Consider the following 22,721-nt stretch of genomic DNA (forward strand, 5'->3'; position numbering starts at 1 on the left):
CGTCTGGATCAGGTGCTGAGATCCCAGCCGGGTACTGCATTCGCGACTGGCTCGGCTGGAGGTCATCACGCCTTTTGACATGGCGGGTTTCCCGCGACGCCACCACCACCTCTGTACTTTGCCGCACGCTGCACTTGGTTGATGGAGGTGAAAAAGTGATCTTATCATTATGCTGTTATGCAGATGTCCGATGTGAATAGTAGAGATAATAGTGTGATTAGAATGAAATATTGAGTGGAAAGACTGGGTTAATGGTGTTGGGGGCGTAGGTATCAAAGCCATACTCAGAGTAGAGAGGGGGTGAATACTGCTACAGTACTAGCCATCTGCTCCCGCCCTCCAAATTCCCTCACCTCACCTCACCTCAGCACTCTTCTCTTTTCTCTCCTCTTTCCTCGATCTCCTTCCTCCCCTCCCACCTTCCCCCGATAGCAAGGGCTCTGTCCTTGTTTCTTCAACTTTTGACTATTCTTCTCACATTTGCATTTTCCTCTCTCTCACTGCTTTGGCAGTCTTTTCGCCTCGTTTTTCGTGTTCTTAGCCGCCCCAAGGCTCAGCTGAAATCCCCTTTCTCCCTCGCCGCCTTTTCGGTCGGGGACATCACCACTATCTCACCCTTTCCTATCAACGTCGTTTCCTTTATCAAGGTATGTATATCTTATTATCACCCCCTGGTACCCTTCCTTCTCTTCATGGTCTCCCATTATTCTGTCGGCCTCCAACGCCTTCCTAGGAGGTTCTAGCCTTGCTACCTTCTTGCCAAGTCTCTTCAAATCAGAAGGCTCAGCCTCTCTTTGTTGTGACTTGTCTGCCTGACTTCCCAACAAAAGCCTTGACTGTTGCACCTTTTCTCTTGTCCATTTCCTACTCACTTGTCGATCGACACCCAGTCGAAATATTCTAACTTGCCACATTTTCCAGCAGCTCTTTGAGCTTGTATTCTAGCAAGATGACGACCATGGTGAGTTTTTTCCCCTGTCAGAGCTGAGTGGCAATATCTGATGAAAACTAACTCGACTCAGGATTTGCGTGTCGGTAATAAATACCGCATTGGCCGTAAGATCGGAAGCGGTAGTTTCGGTGACATCTATCTCGGTGCGTTTGTCAGCGGATGGTCGGATGTGAGGATATTACTAACCTGTGTAAAGGTACCAACATCATTTCTGGCGAGGAAATTGCCATCAAGCTCGAAAGCGTCAAGGCTAAACATCCTCAACTCGAATATGAAGCCCGTGTCTACAAGTCTCTCGCCGGGGGGGTTGGTATTCCATTTGTTCGCTGGTTCGGTACTGAATGTGATTACAACGCCATGGTGATCGATCTCCTCGGACCCAGTTTGGAGGATCTCTTCAACTTTTGCAACCGGAAATTTTCCCTCAAGACCGTGCTTCTCCTTGCCGACCAACTTATCTCCCGTATTGAGTACATCCACGCGAAGTCCTTCATCCACCGTGATATCAAGCCCGACAACTTCCTGATGGGTATCGGTAAGCGCGGAAACCAGGTCAACGTCATTGATTTCGGTCTGGCCAAGAAGTACCGCGACCCGAAGACGCACTTCCACATTCCCTACCGCGAGAACAAGAACTTGACCGGAACGGCCCGCTACGCCAGTATCAACACCCATCTGGGTGTGGAGCAGTCCCGCCGGGATGACATGGAGTCCCTAGGTTACGTTATGCTGTACTTCTGCCGTGGCACCCTCCCCTGGCAAGGTCTTAAAGCTGCTACCAAGAAGCAGAAGTACGACCGTATTATGGAGAAAAAGATGACGACCCCCACTGAGGTTCTCTGCCGTGGATTCCCAAATGAGTTCTCCATCTACCTCAACTACACTCGCTCCTTGCGTTTCGACGACAAGCCGGACTACTCCTACCTCCGCAAGATATTCCGTGATTTGTTTGTCCGCGAATCGTTCCAATACGACTACGTTTTTGACTGGACCGTTTACAAGTACCAGAAGAACGCTGCGATGATGTCCGACGCCAAGAAGGACAAGGAGGCCGAGGAGCAGGCACGTCGCCAGGGTGCGACTATGCCTCTAACTACCTCTGGTGCCGCCAAGCCTGGTGCTATCTCCAGCCAGCGTCGCAAGATCATGGAACGTGGAGCCCTCGACAACACCCCGGACACCAACCGTGCTGTGGGAGGGAGCGACAGGATGTGAGTATCTAAAACCTAGGTTCCGTGTAGGGAACTCCCTCCCTCTGCGTTTCGTTCTTCGGTGCAACCTTCATGTGGAGGTCCTATAACTGTCTCCTTTTCTGGTTCCTAGAATCTGACTAATCTCATAGTCTTCGGCGTTAGGCTGCGTTCCGCTTCAAAGGCTGCTGCTTCAGGTACTCCTGCTGCCAGCCGCTCGAAGCGGGACGATGGGCTCGGTCGTCAGTGGTATTATGAAGCCTAGCTTCCTGTTTTGTGGCATGGTGCTAGCCAAGGAGCCTGGGATTGCCATCGTTCTGGTTGCTTCCTTTGCAAGGTGCAGCATACCGTTCGGAACTTTTACGCTTTGGGTCTCCGCTCCTGTTTTCATTTATCTTTCCCATTGCATTCTCTGTTAGCCATCTACCCGTTTTTTCGATCGTCTTCCGGTGTCCACCGCTTCGATCCGACCGCGTTTTCATTCGTCATTCGCTCTACTATCGGCAATCTTAGACTCGGACTTCTCAAGTGTATTCGGATTATTGAATTCGCCGGTTGTGATCTTTCATACCGTTTGAATCCTGAGTTTTGGATTTCGTGTGGAAGGCGCCGATGTCGACATTGAAACGCTTCATATAGTGGCTATATTTACGTCTCAGTCACCGCGGTTTCCCCCAGCTCGTCGGATCTGTCGACTTTCAAGTTTATGTCCGGCGATAGCTGGTGTGACTGGACGGAAGGAGATGCAATTATCTCGATCAACTAGTCTTACGGAGTTCATGGTGGTCTGACGCTTGAGTGCTCGTCAGATTCGTCAAGACTCTCCTGCGGATTGTTTTTCGACAACCATCTGCCCACTTCCCCTTGTTTGTGCATGTTTATGGCTTCCGCATTTCTTAATTTCCCTCCGCATTGCACCGACATTTGTTATTTGCATTTTCAGACTGTCATTGTGGCTTATTGACGTATGACTGGGGACGAAGGAGACGAAGGAACGACTGGCGAAGAGGGGATGACTAGTTAGGGGTGTGGTGGAGTGTCGCTTTCTCGCACGAATGCTCTCGGTGATTTGAGCCGAGTAGCAGAATGGACGGTGAGGGCGATGTACGCGGGAGCACATCTTTGGTATTGGGTGAATGGCGAAGGAAACTGGCTAGGGTCGCTTCCGGGGTGGTATTACGTCAATCTATGCTGTTTCTCTTAGTTTATTAAACATCCAACTGTTTGCGCTCCTTCAATCCTATTCCTATGTGGATGAGACCGGCTCTGAGAGAGCCGTGGCTGTGGCATGCGGCCATGGTTCTCATCGGGCGGTTATCTTGCGTATAGCCTAATATATTCAACATTCCGTAGTTATGACTATACCACATTACTTTGACCCTCATTGATGTAGCATAAATCTCCATATAGCGCAGGCTAGCCAGGGTCTGAGTTGTAATGCTTGAGTAAGCGCTATGAATGCATCGGGCGTCGGGCAGAGGCGAAGAAGCAGAAAGAAGCTCGCTTTGAAGGCTGGCAAGATGATAATCCTGACAAAACATCTGCAATCAATCAATCTATGGACAATGTCGTTAACTATTGTTCGAAGACATGCGCATGGAAGGGGCGGCGAACTGCTCTTGGTCGTCAGATCGATATTCAGCTCTGGCCGGCGGTTCTAGACTTGGTTCTTATATATGCGGCCTCTCGCCGTCAAACATTCTCTCGTCGCGACACAGCACGCATCGCAGACTTTGCACTCGAGACGCCATCAAGCCTCCCCCTGAGACACTGCGATGAATCAATATCCCTACTATGGGGGCCATCACCCCTCCCAGCAGCAGAATTCCTTCCCGCTCTACGGCCTACCTACCCCTACCCAGAACAGCCACGGCGATGATTTCCAAGGACCCTTTGACCCACTGGTCTGTCTTCTTGACTTCCCATATATTATCCTTAGAAGGAAGACTTAGTCGCTAACCTTGCAATAAAGAACTACCAACCCCCCTTCGACCCATCCTTCAACCCCGCCGCGCCGCAATTCGTCGGCGGCCCCCCCCCTCAGTCTCCGCCAGAATCGTACACGAAACACTCCGTCTCGAGCGGCGAACATATCGCTGGCAGTCATTATCCGGGTTCTATCGAGGGTCACGACGAGTTTCTTGCTGTGCGCAGTAGCAGCGAGGAGAAGGACAAGGACGGAATCGGAATTACGCCGGCGCAGAGTAAGCGCAAAGCGCAGAATCGGGCTGCGTATGTACTCTCTACTGCCTCCTCTTAACATTACAAGTTACCGGACTTTATTGGGTGCTAACTAGTGATTTTCCAGCCAACGCGCCTTTCGCGAACGTAAAGAACGGCATGTTCGTGATCTCGAAGAGAAGGTCTCCAACCTGCAACAAGAATCCTCAAACTTACTCGCCGACAACGAGCGCTTGAAGCGTGAAATAGCGCGTTACAGCACCGAGAATGAGATCCTCCGCGCTACAACACATTCTCGAACACATGGCCCTTCCTCCCCGAAGTACAATTCCAACTCCGGGACCGGCAGCGACCACCGACAGAATGGAAGTAACGAGCCAGCGCAGACCGGCCCCATGGTCTACTCTCCTACGGACTTTTACAGCAACCTCGTACCTGAGGGCCAGTCAGCGCGGTTGCATCGAGTAACGTACTGCAAGGAGACTGGGCAGCGGTTGCTGGATGCGGGGGCGACGTGGGATCTTATCCAGAGTCATGAGATGTTTAAACGGGGACTTGTAGATATTGCGGCGGTCACGAGGAAGTTGAAGACTAGTGCGCAGTGTGATGGGCAGGGACCGGCGTTTCGAGAGAGTGTTGTTAGACAAGCAATTGAGGAGAGTGTGGTGCAGGACCCGGATGGGTTGTTGTGATGTGTGGGTGGCTTCTTGGTTTGAACATGACTCATAACTGGCTATACATCTACTGTTGAGCTGGAGTTTGATATGATTGTGTGGTTATGCTTGTACTTTTTGCAGCTCTTGGGCTTGGATATTATTGCGCATCTTTTTGGACTTGTGAGCGGGCGTGATGGGTTTCTCGGGCCACTCGTTACTTGTGCTTATAGTCGGTTTGACTTCATACAGATATCTGCCCTTAGGATTTGGTTAGTATCGCATTTGATGGAGCGGCGCTAAGTTTCTTGGATCTTGAATTGACTACTGATGTTAAGATTGCTTGTACATTGCGCGCCATGCGTAAAGAGGTCCATGGGCCGCCTTCAACCACGCACCATATCCAACATAAGTGATTTGGCTTGACCGTGGCTTCGACACCCACAACTCAGACCCGCTGAGCGGTCGTAACGAACTCTTCGCAGCTGTACCCGATTCCGTCTGTATGTACAGACTAGGCTAGACCAAGTAGCCTTGTTGAATTTGGAGGTCAGGGTATGCTCGGGACGTCAGGATAAGCCCCTCACCCACCGTGAGACTTCTGCCTTAGACACGTCGATCAATCCCAGTCATCATCATCATCCTCCACAGTAACGCCCTTCCTAATACTAGACTTCGTTTTGAAGTTCGACGGCCGCTCATCCTCCGAGTCATCGTCAGCCTTCTTCTTCAGCCGGATGTCACTCTCCTTGAGCGCACCAACTTCAATCAACATATTCTCCAGGTCTACAAACTCAATTAGCATCACCCAGTAAAAGGATTAGAGTAGTAGAAGATATCGAAAACATACCCTCAACTCTGGTCGCCGCCCCCTTAAGCGCCATAAGCGTCACATATTGCTTCACAATCTCTCCATCCTTATACACCAAAATCGTCGGTGTATTCCGGTCCGGATACCCTTCAATGCACATATTTCCACGCATTTCACAAAACTTGATATCCCCATATTTGGCCGCGAGCTGTCTCCATATCTCAGAGAGCCGCCGCGACTCAACGTTGTTGCTAGACGAAGAGGTGAGGTTCACACACACGAAGCACGACTTTGACGCCTCGGTGACTTCGCGTGTGAAGTCTGGCTTCTGCAAACCGTAGACCTGATTGTGGACGGAGGACTGCGTTATATTACTTAATTCCGCGAGGCGTTTTTGACTGTGTGCGTGATTCCTCTTAGCTTTCTCCGCGCCAAATACGGGGACAGAGAGAAGTGATGCTAGGGCAAGGACGGGGACAGACATACCGATACTGGTTTAGAAAGGCCTCATCCTCAACGTCCTCTAATTCGTCTAGTTCATCCAAGTCTTTATCCTCCAAACGGTTCTCGTAGGCCTTGCGCTCGGCTTCGACGAGGGCTTCTTGGATCAACGGCTCTGGGTCTTGCGGCTTTTCCGGGATGATGCCATGCTTGCGGAGAATGTCGTTCCTGCATTTTTTCAGAGCTGTCAAATAAGGTTGATTTGAGTTGCGACGTGACCGCGCCTGAAAGCTGAAAGAGAGCGGGGACGAACCATTCTGTGTCTTCGTTGGGGTCGACTTCGACTTGCATTGTTGGGGACCAGGAGGAGGGGGGGGATTCGCAAGGGACTGAGACAGTGTATAGCTGCAATGAATATGTTTAGCCCGGATATGGTGGATTCAACGGCGTGGTGACGGAGGAGTATGGTTTGGGATTTCCGTGCAGATGCGCAGAGGGGTAAATTGATAAACCTGCGAACGTCTTGGCGGCGCGGGCGGTCGTTTATATAGCTGCCTACAAACTGCTAAGTAAGACATGATTTCTGATGGCATTATATTATAGGTATAATAATTACTGAGGGATGTTGAGGGCTAAGTATTGATAATGTTATTGATATTGGTTTGCTGGAATTGTTCCTGAAAGCTTTGGGCACAGATATAGCATTGCTACTCTGTATAGTTCGAACTTTCCAACCATGCTGGGTAGAATCCTCTGATTATGCTTTCAGTAAGTAAAATGTGATATCTGCATAATGTGCATCATGAATAGCTTTTGGGCAAAGGTCCAGGTACGAAACAAACCGAACTCCGTCGTAAAACCTCGAAACAAAAGAGAATAATGCCGAATGCCCTCCGAAAACCTAGTCCACATCCATTTCGTCCTGCGTAGTCCCATCCACCAACAATCTGGTCTTCTTCTTCTGCCGGAGCCTCTCCTCCCCATGCACTCTGTTCGCGACCTTGACACCTTCCTCGGCAAGCGACCTCCCCTCTTCTCTCTCGCGAAGTTCCTTGCGAATAAGATGCTCGCCCTCTGCAACGACCTTCCTGTCCTCCTCGCGCTTGCGTTCCCGCGCAAGTTTGCCCGCCAGCCGGCGCTTCGTAAATGCCCGCTCGCGGCGCGCTCTGATCTCTTCCACCCGCTCCATAGCCTGGACGGTCGCCGCGACAAGATTTCGGTCGTACTTGACAGGGACGTTTCGTTTTTTGGCGAACTGGGAGAGCACGAGCGATGAGTCGACAATCATTTCCTTGCCGCTGGCGGCGCGGCCGGCCTTGGTCCATTTCAGCTTGCGCGGTTGTCTCTTCAGTTTGAAGTTGGCGTGACACTTTGAGCGGCAGAATCGGAAGGCTTTCCCGTCCAGTCTAACCATCTGGATGCCCTTAGAGGGATATACCGGGCGAGAGCAGAAGTGGCATGTTTCAATTCTGTGGTGCTTTAGTAGTGTGCTTTGTTGGCCTAGGGCTTATAGTATAAAATAGATTTGAAAGACTAACCTCATCTTGGCAGCCTTTTATCTCTGAGAAATGATAAAAGGAGACCGGTATAGCGAGAGTGAGTTTGGATGTTTATCCAAAAGTCGGGGAGAAAATCATATCGACAACAGAAGTTTTGAAATTCTGCCGGCGCTAAGCCTCATTCGGCCTCGGGGGCGGCGTTCCGAGTTTTTATCTCGACGGCTGCTTTCTCTCCCAACGTCACTCCAATATAGCTCCTGCTGAATACTCTTTGCACTCAATTTTACTCGCATCATATCGTCCAACTGACTGAGATGGCATCGGCTCTCACTCTTGGTCTTGGTGTTGCTACGGCCGCCTTCTTGGTATGACCGGACCCTAGGCGCCTCCTCCGCTGGCCAGTACTAATCATCCTGCTAGGGCCGCGCTGGCCTTGTAGCCTACCGTCGCTCCAAGGGAGGTGTGAACGCCTTAGGCAAAGCTTTCTACAAAGGGTTCGTAATGAAACTCCAGTGACATATAAGGAGGCTAACGTCGCTGCAGAGGCTTTGAACCGCGCATGAACCGCCGCGAAGCCGCGCTGATCCTTGAGCTCCCGTACGTCTAAATTCATAGGTCAAAACATGTCAGAATGGTGCTGATGGGTTGAAAGGGAACGTACCCTTAACAAAGAGAAGGTTCGCAAGAAGCACCGTCAGCTGATGCTGCTCAACCACCCAGATCGCGGCGGCAGCCCCTATCTCGCAACGAAGATCAACGAAGCCAAGGAGTTCCTAGATAAGCACACTTGAGTTCGTTCTGAGATGGTTTCACTACTTGGAACTGGCGACTGCAATTCCAAATGGGCAACCGGCCGAGGGACCCGGGTTGAGATTCTGATACGACCCAGATCATACTTCGTGTACAAAATGCTGTTTTTGGGTGCATAGCGTGGCGTTGGATGGATTTCGAGGATAGAGTACATATACTACTTCCTCGTCTCTTTGGAGTTGTATTGTATATATTGATGAATCGCCGCTCTTGAATTGATACTCTCACGCGTTTCCTTAGGTTACCGCTTAGGATACCGTAGGGCCCTGTACATGGAACAATCGGAAACAGTAGGATGAAAGAGTCACGTTACAACGGCATGGCTGACGTGATCGTCTGAAGACTGACGGGGTTAACACTACTAACACTACCTACAGAGCACTTAGTTCAGGGATCCCCGTCTCTGAGCCACAGTCACATGCCACAGTGAAAGTTTATCTTGTCAAGCTCATAAAATAGTACCAGATTGCCCAATGCGCTGCCGGGGCCGGCCTAACTACTAGGGAACAGAGCGGAAGGTCGCGGGCCCGAAGAGCAGCGCTCGGCGTTTCGGGAATATCGGGGTCCGTTATTCGACTCGTACATCGTTTAGGGAGCTTCAATCAGGATGGATGCCTCCGAGATGTGCACACTAGGGAGCTTGGCCTCCCGGCGTTAAAGGAGTGGTTTAGTTGTGTCCCAGCCTAAGGCAACACCGTTACGTTCGCTTGTTTCTTTGCTCCGTCAATTTGTCTGTTATACTTGTAACGAAGCTAGGCCAGGTCAATAACAATTGTCTTCCTTTCTCTGTACTACATGGCCTTAGGGTAATCTTCTTCCACGTACTCGTCTTCTGCCTCGGTGGTCAAAGTGTGGTTGCCACGTGCCTGGAAGATACAGTAAGTCCGCATATTCTGTTCCCCCCATGTCATCATCCACTTTTTGCCTCCCAATGCTGACTTGCTCACTCACCTTAGTCACTCCTTTGACGGTCGCCGTGGAACGGATACCAAAAAAGAAAAGAAACAAGAAGGACCCCAATCAGATGAAAACTCAGCAGCCCTGATTCTCCGTCTTGCTCTGAATGGGAGAAGGACCCCGCATCCGACTTTTACATTGCTCCAGACCTGCCCTACCCGCTGACACTATCGAAACTCCACCTCTACACGCGTCGGGCTGTGCGCCCAGAGTCTCTCATCACTAAGCACTTCAGTGATAAGCACTGTGCCTCTGGATAATATGGACGGAATTGGGGAGGGTCACGGTCCGAACGGCATGGGATACGATATGCCCATGCTTATGAATCAACATACTCCCATCTTTGGCGCATACGGCCCCGAGGGCTCGCCGGTCACCACTGCGCTTCCGAATCCCTCGCTCCACGATGAAGCTTCAATGAGCATAGGAGATGATAATAATGATGCCAAGCGAAGACGGATTGCGAGGGTGAGTGTTCCAAGTCGTGCTGCCTATGCGACGTGCTCGATTTTCTGATGACTGTTCGTTCCTGTAGGCTTGTGATATGTGCCGGAAGAAGAAAATCAAATGCGATGGAAAAATGCCTAAATGCTCCCACTGTATCAATTACAAAACAGACTGTGTCTTTACTCAGGTTGAGAAAAAGCGCAACCCGCCTAAGGGGTACGTTCTCTTGGTTTTGTCCCAAAGTGTTCAACCGCTAATTGCATTCGTGTCGTAGCGCCAAATATATTGAAGGCCTCGAGAACCGTTTAGGTCGCATGGAGTCTCTGCTTCGTCTTTCCGGTCTACTCTCTGAAGATGATGGAAAGACGGACCTTGGGACATTGGAAAAACGACTTGCTGACAGATCTCTTTCAGCCGGTGGCTATAATGCTACCAATAGCCCAACTAGATTCAGTCTGCCACTTAATGGACAACCGTCTCAGCCGGCTAGCACATCACGGCATTCGACACCCAGAGTGGACTCCCATTCTAGCCCCCGAACGGCGGCTACCTCACCAGAGTCGCAGAAAGAGTCGGAGAATGAAGTAGAAGGGTTGTCGGATATGATGTGTTCTTTGGTCACAAATAATTGCGGTGAGACGCGGTATATTGGTAAGTGCTGATCTGCTGGAGCATGTCAAGTATTCGGGCTGATGAGTTTCAAGGGTCATCATCGGGGTTTTCAATCTTCTCACCCAAGGGTATCCAGTGGGTGAACGAAAAAACGGGGGACACTTCATTTCAAGACATGATTTCATCAGCATACATCGACGATAATAAATGGATGTACTGGAAACCGGAAATTTTCAGTGACGTCTTTGCTCGTCGCGTCTTCAAACCCTTGCCTCCAAAAGAGGAGGCTTTGTCTCTATTTCGAGACTTCTTCGATAACTTTAATTGCATGTTTCCCCTTTTCCACGAACCGACATTCATGCACCTGGTTGAGAAACAATATTCTCGAGACCCTTACGAAGGCTCCGGCTGGTGGGCCAGCATCAATGTGGTGCTTGCCATATCGCATCGTCTACGTGTAATGAGCAACCTCGTCCCTCAAGAAGAAGACAAAAAAGCTTGGCTTTATCTAAAAAATGCCATGGGCGTGCTAACAGAGCTTACGATGCGAAATACTGATCTTTTGAGCGTCCAAGCGCTTCTAGGCATGGTAGGTCTCACATTCTTATATCGGTTTGCGATGCAGATCTAATTCTCCTTTGCAGTCACTATTCCTTCAAGGGACGCCAAATCCACAACCCTCGTTCTTCTTAGTCGCTGCTGCTATTAGATTATCTCACAGTATTGGGCTCCATAAGCGTGGGTCTGGTTTCGGCCTGAATCCTGTAGAAGCAGAGCAACGCAAGAGAGTCTTCTGGATTGCGTATATGCTGGACAAAGAGTATGCTCTCTTACTCCCAAAAGAGATTCATGCCTAACTTTTAGTATAGCATTTGTCTCCGATCCGGCAGACCGCCTGTCCAGGACGACGACGACATGAACGTCGAGCTGCCGAGTGAAGATCCTCCAGATAATATCGGTAACGTCCCATTGTTCGACGGGAAAGGGAAGTTCAACATGTTTCGCACCTTGTGCAAGTTCTCTATTATTGAGAGCAAGGTGTACAAGCGCCTCTACTCGGCCACAGCTTCCAAACAATCTGATGGCGCCCTCTTGAATACCATCGGCGAGCTCGACAGGGAGCTCGAGGAGTGGAAAGATAGCATTCCTATCGATTTTAGGCCTGAACATGAAATAAAAGCAACACATGGGCCTCTCATATTGCACATCGTCGTGTTGCATTTCGCTTATTACAACTGTTTGACAACAATACACCGGATGTCAGTTCACCATGGGTATTGGACAAGCCGCCTTTCCAACTATGCTATTCAAGGTCTGAATGCGCGACCATTAAATCCGCGAGTGTTCCTATCGGCCGTTTTATGCGTGACTGCTGCCAGAGCGTCCATCAACCTGATCAAATATATCCCCCAAGGTGATTTCGCCTGTGTCTGGTAAGTTTCGGTAGCGTAAGAGCTTGTTGCGAAATTGTGGTATAACTGGTAACTAGGTTGATACTTTACTACCCGGTCTCGGCATTGGTGACACTGTTCGCGAACATCCTCCAAAATCCAACAGATGCGCGGGCTCGCTCAGATGTCAAACTTATGAACGTGGTTGTCAATTTTCTCTCTACACTTGTATCTGATGAGTCGAATGGGAGCATCAAGCGCATGCTTGGTGTATGCGGCGAATTCGAGAGAATTGCGCAGGTCGTTCTCGACAAAGCCGAGCGGGAGTCTCAATCAAAGAAGAAACGGAAAGCTGGACCGGAAGAGCCTAGGGATTCACCACAAGCAGCAAGCACAACTTCAACGAAGAAAAATACAGCCAATACATCGGCTACTATGCCTTTTTCGCCCCCGCCGCAATACGGTGCAGATTCGCAGGATAGTAGCTCTAATGCTGCGAATGGGGCAACGGCTTTCACATCGAGTCAGACAATGCCTGGAACAAGTAGCATCTCTGACATGTCGGGAACTATACCTGCCATGCCCAGGGCTAGCCAAGATTTCACCGAAATGCTTGGTCCCAACGCCCTGGATGGATTGAATTTCAATAGCCAGCCTCCTCTAACGTCTACTGGTGATGTTCCCATTGCGCAGCCATTCCAACAGCCGTTTGTCCCACAAGATCTTTGGCAGATGCCTATGACAATCGAATGGGATTGGGCAGATATGTCTACGAACTTTCCCGTCTTCGATTCAGGTCCGAGTCATTAGTATTTACGATGAAACGAACAATTCCGATTTTGCTGATTGTCCTCCCCCCTCATCCCAAAACGGCAACCTTATTGATGCTCTATTGCGATTGTACGAAGATAGGTGCCAACGGGGTATGAGCTCTGCAACTCTCCACTTATATAATCTTCTGTTATTGATATTTTGCTATTGGCGAGGAGTCTGGAAAGGCGTTTTGTGAGGTTGGAGCATGCATAAGTGTACCTGTACGAAGGATTTGGTTTCTCTGGACACTCCACGCTCTGCTGTCGGGGAAGAGTAGGACATCGAGTTTAGATGGATACCGCAGGAATATTCTCCTCTATTACTGCATCATTCATTATCGACCTCACTGGTAGACCCGATAAATCGAAGTGTTGAGGAGGAAGGCCGTAGCCCTAGAACATGTGTTAATTCAATTAAGACACCTAGATTACGTTGTAAGGTCCAAATGACGCTTTCCCAAGATTTTAAGGAACTTAGTGGCGTTCGATGACTCCGTACCCTGAATCAAAGACGAACCAGGGATGACGGCATCGTAACTAGTTAAAATTGTTTAACTATCTTATGTCACGGCAGACTGGATGACTCAGCCGGAACGGCGAAAAAACCAGGTCCGATCCAACCTCCCGAAGGCGGGCGACGACAGACAAGTTCACCAACTGACCTTAACAATTCCAACTGAGTGACACGTATTCACGCCCGATCCGCCTCGTGAGGGCTTCCATGGCTTGCTGTGCTAGATTATAAACTCTATATACCCCTTTCCGCTTCCTCCGCCCCGCACCTTACAGCCTCTGGGCTCACCTTCCTCGACCATGGCCAGCTTACTCCGACGGCCAGGCAATCTTGCTCAATACTCGAGGAGAGCCGCAGAGCACATCTTTCGCGCCAGACCACTTCAAACGCGCATTTCACAATCAAGACTATCGTCTTTATACACAGCACATCGTGTAAGGACATTCACTTCGCAACGTGACGTTGACCCGAAACCTGAGAGGAGAGTACCACCTACTGAAAACGATGGCAAACAAGACGACGGCGGCAACTCGCAGCCTCCTCAAAAGCCTGAGGGGCCCAAGGATTCAGAGGAACCCAATAAGCCAGAGGAGGACAAGAAGCCTGAGCAGCCTCCCTCGAAGTTAACCGCGGAGGAGGAGGAGCAGGTCAAGCAGTTCTTCGAACACATGACACAATTTTTTCCGGCCTCGCAAATCAACGACCTGCGAATATTCGTGAGAATATTACAAAAGAATGGCATGACTCCGGAGACACGGCAGTTTATCGAAAAGTATATCGTCACGGGGAAGGAGCCGTCGATGATGGAGTACATGCGGATTTCTACGCATGTACAATATACGGTAAGGAAGAATGCCAGCCAAGAAAATGAGCAGAAGGATGGCCAGAAGGAAGAACAGAAGCAGAGTGGGCAGAATGGGCAGAAGCAACAGGGCAAGAGCCAGTCGGATTCTCCAGATTTCAAAACCCTGGATTTCAAATTCGATCCTGCATCGAGCCTGATCAGTACTGTCATCGCCTATTACATCTACCGCAGCATCTTCCCTGGCGACAATAGCAAGGACATCACATGGGAGGAGTTTAGGAGCAAATTTTTGGATAAGGGACTTGTGGAGAGATTGACCGTTACCAACAGAACTAGGGTTCGTGTCGAACTGAACCGTGATGCGGTGGCTCGAACGTACCCTGATTCACCTGCAGCTTCACCAAACTTCTACTACTATTTCACTGTCGGATCCGTTGAGAGTTTCGAGCGAAAACTCGACCAAGCCCAATTTGAGCTCGGCATTCCAACTTCCGAGCGTATCCCCGTTTCCTATGTTGATGAAGTCCCATGGATGGCTACCGTGCTGTCCTTTGGCCCTACACTCCTCTTCATGGGTGGTTTATTCTATCTTTCGAGACGTGCCGGCAGCGCTTCAGCAGGTAGAAACGGCATATTTGGAATTGGCAAGAGCCGTGCTAGGCGCTTCAACCATGAAACGGATGTCAAGATCAAGTTCTCTGATGTTGCTGGAATGGACGAAGCCAAGGTAGAGATCATGGAATTTGTCAGCTTCCTAAAGAGCCCAGAAAGATTCCAGAAGCTCGGTGCCAAGATCCCTCGCGGTGCAATTCTATCGGGACCTCCTGGAACGGGTAAGACGCTGCTTGCCAAGGCTACTGCTGGTGAATCTGGCGTACCTTTCTTCAGTGTCAGTGGTTCAGAGTTCGTGGAAATGTTCGTTGGTGTCGGTCCTTCCCGTGTCCGAGATCTTTTCGCCAATGCGCGCAAGAACACACCCTGTATTATTTTCATTGACGAAATCGATGCCATTGGTAAATCCAGGTCCGCCAAAAACTTCAGTGGCGGAAACGATGAGCGGGAAAGTACCCTAAACCAAATCCTCACTGAGATGGATGGTTTTAACACTTCCGACCAAGTGGTTGTTTTGGCTGGTACCAACAGACCCGATGTTCTTGACAAAGCTCTTATGCGACCTGGACGTTTCGATCGACACATTAGCATTGATCGACCTACTATGGACGGTCGCAAGCAGATCTTCCGTGTTCATCTGAAGAAGATCGTTACCAAGGAGGATATGGATTACCTGACGGGCAGGCTGTCTGCTCTGACTCCTGGCTTTGCTGGTGCTGACATCGCCAACTGCGTCAACGAAGCTGCTTTGGTTGGTATGTAAACTCCCTCATCCTTCCTGTTCCCACAATATAGTTTCAGTTCACTGATCTGTGTGCAGCCGCCCGTGAAAACGCAGAGAGTGTAACCATGAAGCATTTCGAGCGAGCAATTGAGCGAGTTGTCGGCGGCCTGGAAAAGAAGTCTCTTGTGCTCTCACCGGAGGAGAAGCGCACTGTGGCTTACCACGAAGCCGGGCACGCCATCTGCGGTTGGTATTTCCGCTGGGCGGATCCGTTGCTCAAGGTTTCCATCATACCGCGTGGCCAAGGGGCCCTGGGATATGCACAATACCTGCCCGCCAATGGAGATACATACCTGATGACCGCTAACCAAATGATGGACCGGATGGCCATGACCTTGGGAGGACGCGTCAGCGAGGAACTACACTTCGACACTGTCACTAGCGGAGCCAGTGACGACTTCAACAAGGTCACCCGCCTGGCCACAGCTATGGTTACAAAGTTCGGCATGTCGCCGAAGCTCAAGTACATCTACTATGAAGAGGACCCATCATCACAGCTTCACAAGCCCTTCTCGGAAGAGACCGCCAAGGATATTGATATCGAAGTCCGCCGTATCGTCAACGAAGCATACAAGCAATGCCGCGATCTTCTCACAGCGAAGAAGAAGGAAGTCGGCCTCGTCGCAGAAGAACTTCTAGCCAAAGAGGTTCTCAGCCGCGACGACATGGTCCGCCTCCTCGGTCCTCGCGAATGGCCCGAGTCAGGAGAATTTGCTAAGTATTTTGATGGCAAGCATGGCCAGACCATCGCGCCTCCTGAGCCCGAAGTTGGACCCGAAGCTGGACCTGAGACGAGAGAATCACCATCATCATAGAGCTGGATTTAAGGAAAAAATATCGATAAGTGATTGACTGATCAATTTTTTTCTGCTGCTCTTTCATCTTATCTTTATAGGAGGAACTTGTATTTACCAGCATTTTATCTACTCCCCTCTTATTTTTTTCTCCCTCCATTTCACTACCTGCTTATACCTACTCTATCCTTCCTCCTTTCTTACCAAAATACTCGATTTTTTTGGTAGCTTCCCTTCCGACCCGTTCGATCCCCCTCGTCTTTGTATTTCTGCCTCCGAAGCGTCGAGTCTAATGTATCATTGTATAGTAGGTAGCTGAATGATTTATTTCCTTTGTGAATCCTGGCTGGCAATTCTGCGAATTACCAGATATGGCTGGGAAGTTAGGTAGAATTATGTACTTATTAGATCGATTTGAGGCGTTCCCAACTCCGGCTGTTTTTGTCCGAGAAGTGAAAAGAAATAGCCCAAGGCCAATACATTCAAAATAGACTGAGAATCAAAACGCAAACCATTATCTACTTCAACCTCCGAATCTAATGTGGAAAAATAAACGGCGACGTGGACCACTCAAACGGCCTGCACCCATGTAAAAGAAGCGAAGTATGCGTTTCCAACCAGGGAGAGTTAAAATCGTTAGATATAACGGATAATATGCATATTTACTCCTCTTTCTTGCCGTGAGCAACCCTCTTCTTGTTCTTGTTGCCTTTGTACCTAGGCGTAATAGATAGACGAGGAATGAATCTTCCGACGCGAGCCTGGTATTCTTGGTACTCTGGGTACTTTCTAGCACTGATCTCCTCAGTGAGGCGGACGCTTCCTTGGAAGATAGCCATAAGGCCGATGACGCCTAGGGCAGTCCACTGGACATAATGCTCAGTTCGGTAGGCGTTCCAGAGGTAAAGAGTGAGCCAAATGGCCTGTTCCGCGGCAAAGTTGGGATGGCGGGAGAGCGACCACAACCCGCTGACGACGAAGCCACGCTCAAGATCTTCAGGGTCATACTGGTCCTTAAGGTTACCGGGGATCCTGGCGGAGGTGTTGTATTCGTGCTTGGCATTCTGGAATCTCCATTGTTGCTGGTCGGCAAAGAACTCGAGAATGATGAAGACCAAGGCGACACGGGAGAAGATCAGGTCGGGAAGTTCGAAGGCTTCGCCGCCGGGAAGACGCGCAAGGAGGAGGAAGTTGTAGGTTGGGGTCGTGAGGAGGAGTAGCAGGAGCGGCTGGATCACGCTGATGAAGGTGATGTTGAAGAGGAAGAAGGCGAAGCGGTTGTTAACACGGGACCGGATAATAGACCAGCGGTAATCCTCTGAGCCGATACTGTAACCACCCCTACGCCAGTAGTTGAAGGTCAGGCGCACCTGGATAAATTAGAACTCAGTTGAGACTGGTAGAGACGATAAAACATACGCTCCATATGACGGAGATAGCTGCGATAGTATCCAAGTTGAGAGTACGAAGGCCGGAAAGGCGTGCCCAAACAGCAAAATGAACGTTGAATACGGACGGGAGGATAGACCAGAAGCGATCGACCTGAGAGTAGTTGCGGTTGATCTCAGAGAAGACGATGAAGAGAACAGAGAGGAAGATAGTAAATGCAAGCGCGGTCGCAAGCGGATTGGTGGAAAGATAGATGTCCTTAAGAGCATTTACATCTTTTGCTGCAATCGCAGGCTGGAGACGTTCAGGGAGCGCAGCCACTTGCGACAGAAATGGTCGCACGGCATGGTTGAACGAAACGCAGTCTGCCAGAGACTCGACGTCAGGAAGTGGAAGCGTCATGGTTGTTGACGAAGCAGAAGCAGGAGCAGAAGCAGAAGCGGAAGCAAGAACAGCAGGCACCCGACTGCGAAATAGATTTTCCCACATAGAGGAGATAAGATACTTGGTTAATCGATTATAAGGATATAGACGCAGATAAAGGGTGGAATACGTTCATGAAATCACAACAAACAAGGCCGAGTCACACTAAAGAGCTTAAGCGGGGTGCGCTAATCCGCATTAGGTAGTAAGCTGTCAAGTGTCGAGTCCCGTGACCGGTGTCGTTTTCGCGTTTGCTCGCGAACTGAAGATCAATTTGCCAATAATACCTATAGACAACCCCAGACTGTCGTAGGGGGAGCATGGTGGAAATGATTCTTAGCTCATCAACTTCTACTGCTCATAGTGTGATTTGCCTGGCTGACTGTCATGGCGGGCACCAAAGTCTTGTGCGTGGCTGAGAAGCCTGCAATCGCCAAAGCTGTCGCACAGCACCTATCTGGAGGTCGTATGGAAACTGTAAGCGAATGACCTAACTTGCTGAATGTGAACTGAAAATGGAATAGAAAAATGTCACTGGAAATCGATTTGTGAAGAACTACGTATTTGATTTCAATTTCGGGAATCAATGGGGAAACAGTTCTGTCACGATGACCAGCGTCTTAGGACACTTGACAAGCTTGGAATTTGAGCGCCAGTACAGTGGTTGGGCATCTTGCCCTCCTGCAGCTCTGTTTGAAGCTCCCGTCAAGATTGCTGTCGACGACGTAGGTTAAGCCGATGTCTGTCCATCAGCCGTCTTTGCTAAGTCCTAATTGCAGGATAAAAAGGCAATCGCAAACAACATCATGAAGCAGGCGACGCATAGTCAGTACCTGGTCATTTGGACCGATTGTGACCGGGAGGGAGAGCATATTGGGACGGAGGTACGCGATCAGGCGAAGGCGGGCAATGGACGAATCGTCGTCAAGCGAGCCAAGTTCAACAATACTGAGAAGATGTAGGTAGATGCACCACCCCTTTCATGTGTGCTTCGTTAACCGATTTAAGCCACGTTCTGAATGCTGCGAGGTCTCTCATTGAACTTGATGAGCGGCAAGCCAACGCAGTGGCGGCGAGGATAGAGCTCGATCTTAGGATTGGGGCTGCGTTCACTCGGCTGCTCACACTCCAGCTACAAAATCTTCATGCCACCCTGACACAGAAGGTTATCAGTTATGGTATGCCACGCCGTCCATTTTGAAACGCGCTCCCATCTGACAGACTACTATCCAATAAGGATCCTGCCAGTTTCCGACCTTGGGATTTGTGGTTGATAGATATCTACGAGTGAAGCGATTCAAGCCTGAAACTTTCTGGGGAATTAAGGTCATGCACACTAGGGATGGTATCAAAGTGAGCTTTCTCTGGAATAGAGTCCACCTTTTCGACAGAGCCGCTGTCACTATTATGCTGGAGCGCTGTCTGATGGCAACAAAGGCGGAGGTCACAAAGGTGAATCAGAAGCCGACAAGCAAGTGGAGGCCCTTACCATTGACAACAGTGGACTTGCAAATGATGGGAACAAAATATTTGCGCATGGACAGTGCAAAGGTCATGAAGGTAAATGCTCTATCACGTAAAATGCTAATATGGTGACTAATGGAACCTAGATTGCAGAAAATCTGTACACTAAAGGATTTATAAGCTACCCACGAACAGAGACCGATCAGTTTGACAAAGGAATCGACCTGAAGAAGCTTATCGAGAAACAACTACCTGATGAGAGATGGGGAGAGTACGCTCGCTGGTGTGTTGCTCACTCTCTAAGCTCTATCAACTACTAAACTGCATTACTAGTCTCCTCGGCGGCAATTTCAGAACTCCTAGGGCTGGGAGGCACAATGACCAAGCACATCCACCAATCCATCCCGTCTGCTGGGTTAACCCCACCACACTGACTGAAGATGAAAGAAAGGTGTACGAGTTTGTTACCCGACGGTTCCTCGCCTGTTGCTCAGACGACGCAAAGGGACAATCAACCGACGTCGAGATACGTTACGGAGATGAGATGTTCCACGCTCACGGACTCCTAGTCTTAGAAAGGAACTACCTGGACGTCTACGTCTACGACAAGTGGGAGAGTACCCAACAACTACCTAACTATCAAGTCGGCGAGCTATTCGAACCTACAGAAGCGAACATGTTCGATGGAAAGACCTCGCCGCCAAACTACTTAACAGAACCCGAGCTTATCGGACTCATGGACGCTAATGGTATTGGTACTGACGCCACGATGGCCGAGCATATCGAAAGGATAAAGAGTCGTGAATACATTGGCGAAATGACCCGAGGAAGCGGCCGAAACGCGGTGAAATTACTCATTCCTACTCGTTTGGGTATTGCCTTGATACTAGGCTATGAAGATGTTTTCGCTGGGCTCGCAGACAGCCCCTCCCTCAGCAAGCCTTTTTTGCGGAAACAGATGGAGCTGGAAATGCGGGACGTCTGTGCTGGCACGAGGTTACGAACACATGTTGTCCAGCAAAATCTGGATATGTACCGGGAGTTGTTCATTCACACTCAAAGGCGGATGAATATGCTGAAGGCTGCATTTCGGAAATACATTGTCGAAGGAGAGGATGTGTGAAGTCTACCATTCGTCTCCGATCGACTGACGCCCTTCTAGGACTGGGTCATAGTCCTTGCGGAAGTCCATTGAGCCTACAGTCCTTGCTGTGGACATATACACTTAACTGCCAGAAATCTGACTAATTCAGATTTCTCAATTGAATATAAGCATGCCTTTGGGGTATATTCTGCTGAAGCCTACGCTGTTCTATGAGGAAAGAATGGGTTCTTCAAGCTTTCGAGTATGTCTGCTTAAACAAATTCTTCTTTCGCAAAAGACCTTGGATCATGTGGCTGCTAGATGAAGATTCTTACACTACACAAAATAATTAGGAACATCCATTCCTCGAGATACTACCACATCCAACATCGCACGCTCCTGCGCCGCGCCGTTTAAATCGTGCGTAATAGCCTCCTTCATCAATGTCCATGCACATTTTGGATGAGATAACTTCAATATTTCTTCTTCCCATTTCTGGGGATTGGCAATTCGCTGTTGGCTGCTGAGCTCGATATTGCCTTGTGCATGAGCTGGATTTCAGACTTATTGACCTTGGGAGGGCATGCTTGCGCGGCTTGACAATGCTCTCTTGTGTATATGGGCGAGATAGAACAACCCTGCTGAAGATGACTTATACTAAACTATTTTCTCTTCCATTGCTCTCCAGTCAATCTGAATGCTCTTTCGCAAAGTAGTAGGACCTAGCGTAGTTTGCGGATTAGCAAGCTCATTTTAAGTATTCTCTATATCAGATAGACTCAGCACAAGACCATGCTTGCGTGAGACCTTGTCAGCAACTGAGACTTATTTCGGTTGACTCGAGTTTTACGCTTCTTCATCAGCCCTCCTGCCTCTGGTCTCATTCGGCCGCATGAAATAAAACTCACTCTCTCGTTGCCACTGATTGATGGATTCTATCCTGGAACTGAACCTATTCAACTGTTGTTGAATCTGCTCGCCGCGTTTCTCAAGAGTACCGCAATTTTTCTTCAGCCCGTCGACAGATATTTGCAGTTGCTCTATCCGCTCATCGATAATGGCCTTCACCATGGCGGCTTCCCCTTCTTGCATACCCTTGGTTGGACCGAAGGTCTCGTTCAAGACGAGTATGTTCACTGCTTTGACTAGGGCAAAGAATCTTTTGACAGGGTTGAGAGATATTGTGATAAATGGGCTGAAGACTTTCTTAATCGGATAAATAACCTTCTTGACGACTGGGTCGAATGTTTGCTGAACTGAAACGAAGCTTCCTTTGACTGGTATGAGACTCTTATCAGCTATGGGACTGAGCAATATCTTGACCGAAGCAAGGACCTTCTTGACTGGACCGATTTTCTTTTCCTCAACACTCTGACGAACCTGCGTATCGATAGCCATCCACCGTGCCAACCAAACCCACAATACTAAACCAAATACTCCCAACACGACGAAAAGCATAACTGCGTACGTCTGGTCAGAGAAAGATTCCAGACCGTCTTGAGAGAACTTCGCGGAAACTGAAGTTGTCGAGTTCGGTAAAACATCTTCCAGAGACACGATAGACGAGTTTCTGAACCCGCCTGCGGACGACCTATCTTTCTCGTAGGGCAAGCGTGAGTTGGTGGAGGAAGACGCACTACTCCAAGGGAGCTTTGACAGAGAGGACCAGGCTGAGGCCACAACGTGGTGGTTGACCCTGGGGACCGGTCCGCCTGGCCAGATGAAGTAGGCAGCCGAGACTCCGATGAGTACTTGGGCTGAGAATGTGGGATTCATGGCTGATCTTAGAGTATTTAAGCAGGATTGATTGTAGTGCAATGAGTCTGTTATGGAGAGGAAATGGCGACGACGGATGTAAGAGAACGCTTTTTATATTTCGCCAGAACAAAGGGTTTATGACTCTTTGTGAGGATAATTTTAATGAGACCATTGACGGTCCCTTGTGAATGTCAAGTTGTTCTTGTCTTCTTTGTCTCCCTGCAGTATCCTCACTCGCAGAACTTTGTGGCGGTGCATTAGGACATGGCCAGCGAGCTTAGTCTGTTTGACAAATGAGATGACTGGGAAACCTATAGAAAAGAGCAACTAAAGGCATA

The 22,721-nt window shown here is 49.4% G+C and overlaps 10 protein-coding genes across 10 annotated transcripts, besides 1 other annotated feature; 6 read left to right on the plus strand and 4 right to left on the minus strand.

Annotated features, from left to right (window-relative positions):
• Positions 1-22,721: part of a sequence feature (contig 1.78 659..353456(-1)) that runs on past both edges of the window.
• ANIA_04563 (serine/threonine protein kinase ckiA) lies at positions 720-3,486 on the plus strand. Its single transcript, XM_050611695.1, has 4 exons — positions 720-961; positions 1,023-1,095; positions 1,149-2,163; positions 2,295-3,486. The coding sequence occupies exons 1-4, from the start codon at positions 950-952 to the stop codon at positions 2,305-2,307; spliced, it is 1,113 nt and encodes a 370-aa protein (XP_050467692.1). The 5' UTR covers positions 720-949; the 3' UTR covers positions 2,308-3,486.
• On the plus strand, positions 3,918-5,015 carry rsmA (the record flags this gene model as incomplete). The annotated part of the gene is made up of 3 exons (XM_657074.1): positions 3,918-4,046; positions 4,115-4,374; positions 4,451-5,015. 3 exons carry the CDS (start codon positions 3,918-3,920, stop codon positions 5,013-5,015), a joined length of 954 nt encoding a protein of 317 aa, XP_662166.1.
• On the minus strand, positions 5,277-6,579 carry ANIA_04561 (protein phnB; the record flags this gene model as incomplete). The annotated part of the gene is made up of 4 exons (XM_657073.2): positions 5,277-5,762; positions 5,827-6,185; positions 6,274-6,456; positions 6,542-6,579. 4 exons carry the CDS (start codon positions 6,577-6,579, stop codon positions 5,596-5,598), a joined length of 747 nt encoding a protein of 248 aa, XP_662165.1. The 3' UTR covers positions 5,277-5,595.
• Positions 6,893-7,771, minus strand: ANIA_04560 (ATPase-activating ribosome biosynthesis protein; the record flags this gene model as incomplete). Its single annotated transcript, XM_657072.2, has 2 exons — positions 6,893-7,697; positions 7,767-7,771. 2 exons carry the CDS (start codon positions 7,769-7,771, stop codon positions 7,130-7,132), a joined length of 573 nt encoding a protein of 190 aa, XP_662164.1. The 3' UTR covers positions 6,893-7,129.
• Positions 7,986-8,767, plus strand: pam18. The gene is made up of 4 exons (XM_657071.2): positions 7,986-8,092; positions 8,148-8,221; positions 8,271-8,324; positions 8,380-8,767. The coding sequence occupies exons 1-4, from the start codon at positions 8,042-8,044 to the stop codon at positions 8,516-8,518; spliced, it is 318 nt and encodes a 105-aa protein (XP_662163.1). The 5' UTR covers positions 7,986-8,041; the 3' UTR covers positions 8,519-8,767.
• Positions 9,756-12,754, plus strand: atrR (transcription factor atrR; the record flags this gene model as incomplete). The annotated part of the gene is made up of 7 exons (XM_657070.1): positions 9,756-9,962; positions 10,030-10,157; positions 10,216-10,592; positions 10,742-11,142; positions 11,198-11,373; positions 11,423-11,986; positions 12,043-12,754. 7 exons carry the CDS (start codon positions 9,756-9,758, stop codon positions 12,752-12,754), a joined length of 2,565 nt encoding a protein of 854 aa, XP_662162.1.
• On the plus strand, positions 13,422-16,587 carry ANIA_04557 (ATP-dependent metallopeptidase FtsH/Yme1/Tma family protein). The gene is made up of 2 exons (XM_657069.2): positions 13,422-15,442; positions 15,508-16,587. Exons 1-2 carry the CDS (start codon positions 13,570-13,572, stop codon positions 16,284-16,286), a joined length of 2,652 nt encoding a protein of 883 aa, XP_662161.1. The 5' UTR covers positions 13,422-13,569; the 3' UTR covers positions 16,287-16,587.
• ANIA_04556 (DUF1295 domain protein) lies at positions 16,846-18,056 on the minus strand (the record flags this gene model as incomplete). The annotated part of the gene is made up of 2 exons (XM_657068.2): positions 16,846-17,635; positions 17,685-18,056. The coding sequence occupies 2 exons, from the start codon at positions 18,054-18,056 to the stop codon at positions 16,928-16,930; spliced, it is 1,080 nt and encodes a 359-aa protein (XP_662160.1). The 3' UTR covers positions 16,846-16,927.
• ANIA_04555 (DNA topoisomerase 3) lies at positions 18,465-20,664 on the plus strand (the record flags this gene model as incomplete). The annotated part of the gene is made up of 7 exons (XM_657067.1): positions 18,465-18,554; positions 18,602-18,802; positions 18,857-19,035; positions 19,086-19,255; positions 19,315-19,637; positions 19,688-19,824; positions 19,875-20,664. The coding sequence occupies 7 exons, from the start codon at positions 18,465-18,467 to the stop codon at positions 20,662-20,664; spliced, it is 1,890 nt and encodes a 629-aa protein (XP_662159.1).
• ANIA_04554 (uncharacterized protein) lies at positions 21,472-22,401 on the minus strand (the record flags this gene model as incomplete). Its single annotated transcript, XM_657066.1, has 1 exon — positions 21,472-22,401. The coding sequence occupies one exon, from the start codon at positions 22,399-22,401 to the stop codon at positions 21,472-21,474; it is 930 nt and encodes a 309-aa protein (XP_662158.1).

This window comes from Aspergillus nidulans, chromosome III, assembly GCF_000011425.1.
Source record: "Aspergillus nidulans FGSC A4 chromosome III".
Classification (NCBI taxonomy): domain Eukaryota; kingdom Fungi; phylum Ascomycota; class Eurotiomycetes; order Eurotiales; family Aspergillaceae; genus Aspergillus; species Aspergillus nidulans.

Bases quoted from the DNA above. Each gene is read 5' to 3' on its own strand.
- ANIA_04563 (XM_050611695.1), top strand. The intron at 1,096-1,148 runs GTGCGTTTGTCA...ACCTGTGTAAAG, and splicing joins TTTCGGTGACATCTATCTCG to GTACCAACATCATTTCTGGC.
- pam18 (XM_657071.2), top strand. From the start codon at position 8,042: ATGGCATCGGCTCTCACTCTTGGTCTTGGTGTTGCTACGGCCGCCTTC. The intron at 8,093-8,147 runs GTATGACCGGAC...TCATCCTGCTAG, and splicing joins TTGCTACGGCCGCCTTCTTG to GGCCGCGCTGGCCTTGTAGC. The intron at 8,222-8,270 runs GTTCGTAATGAA...ACGTCGCTGCAG, and splicing joins GGCAAAGCTTTCTACAAAGG to AGGCTTTGAACCGCGCATGA.
- ANIA_04557 (XM_657069.2), top strand. From the start codon at position 13,570: ATGGCCAGCTTACTCCGACGGCCAGGCAATCTTGCTCAATACTCGAGG. The intron at 15,443-15,507 runs GTATGTAAACTC...ATCTGTGTGCAG, and splicing joins CAACGAAGCTGCTTTGGTTG to CCGCCCGTGAAAACGCAGAG.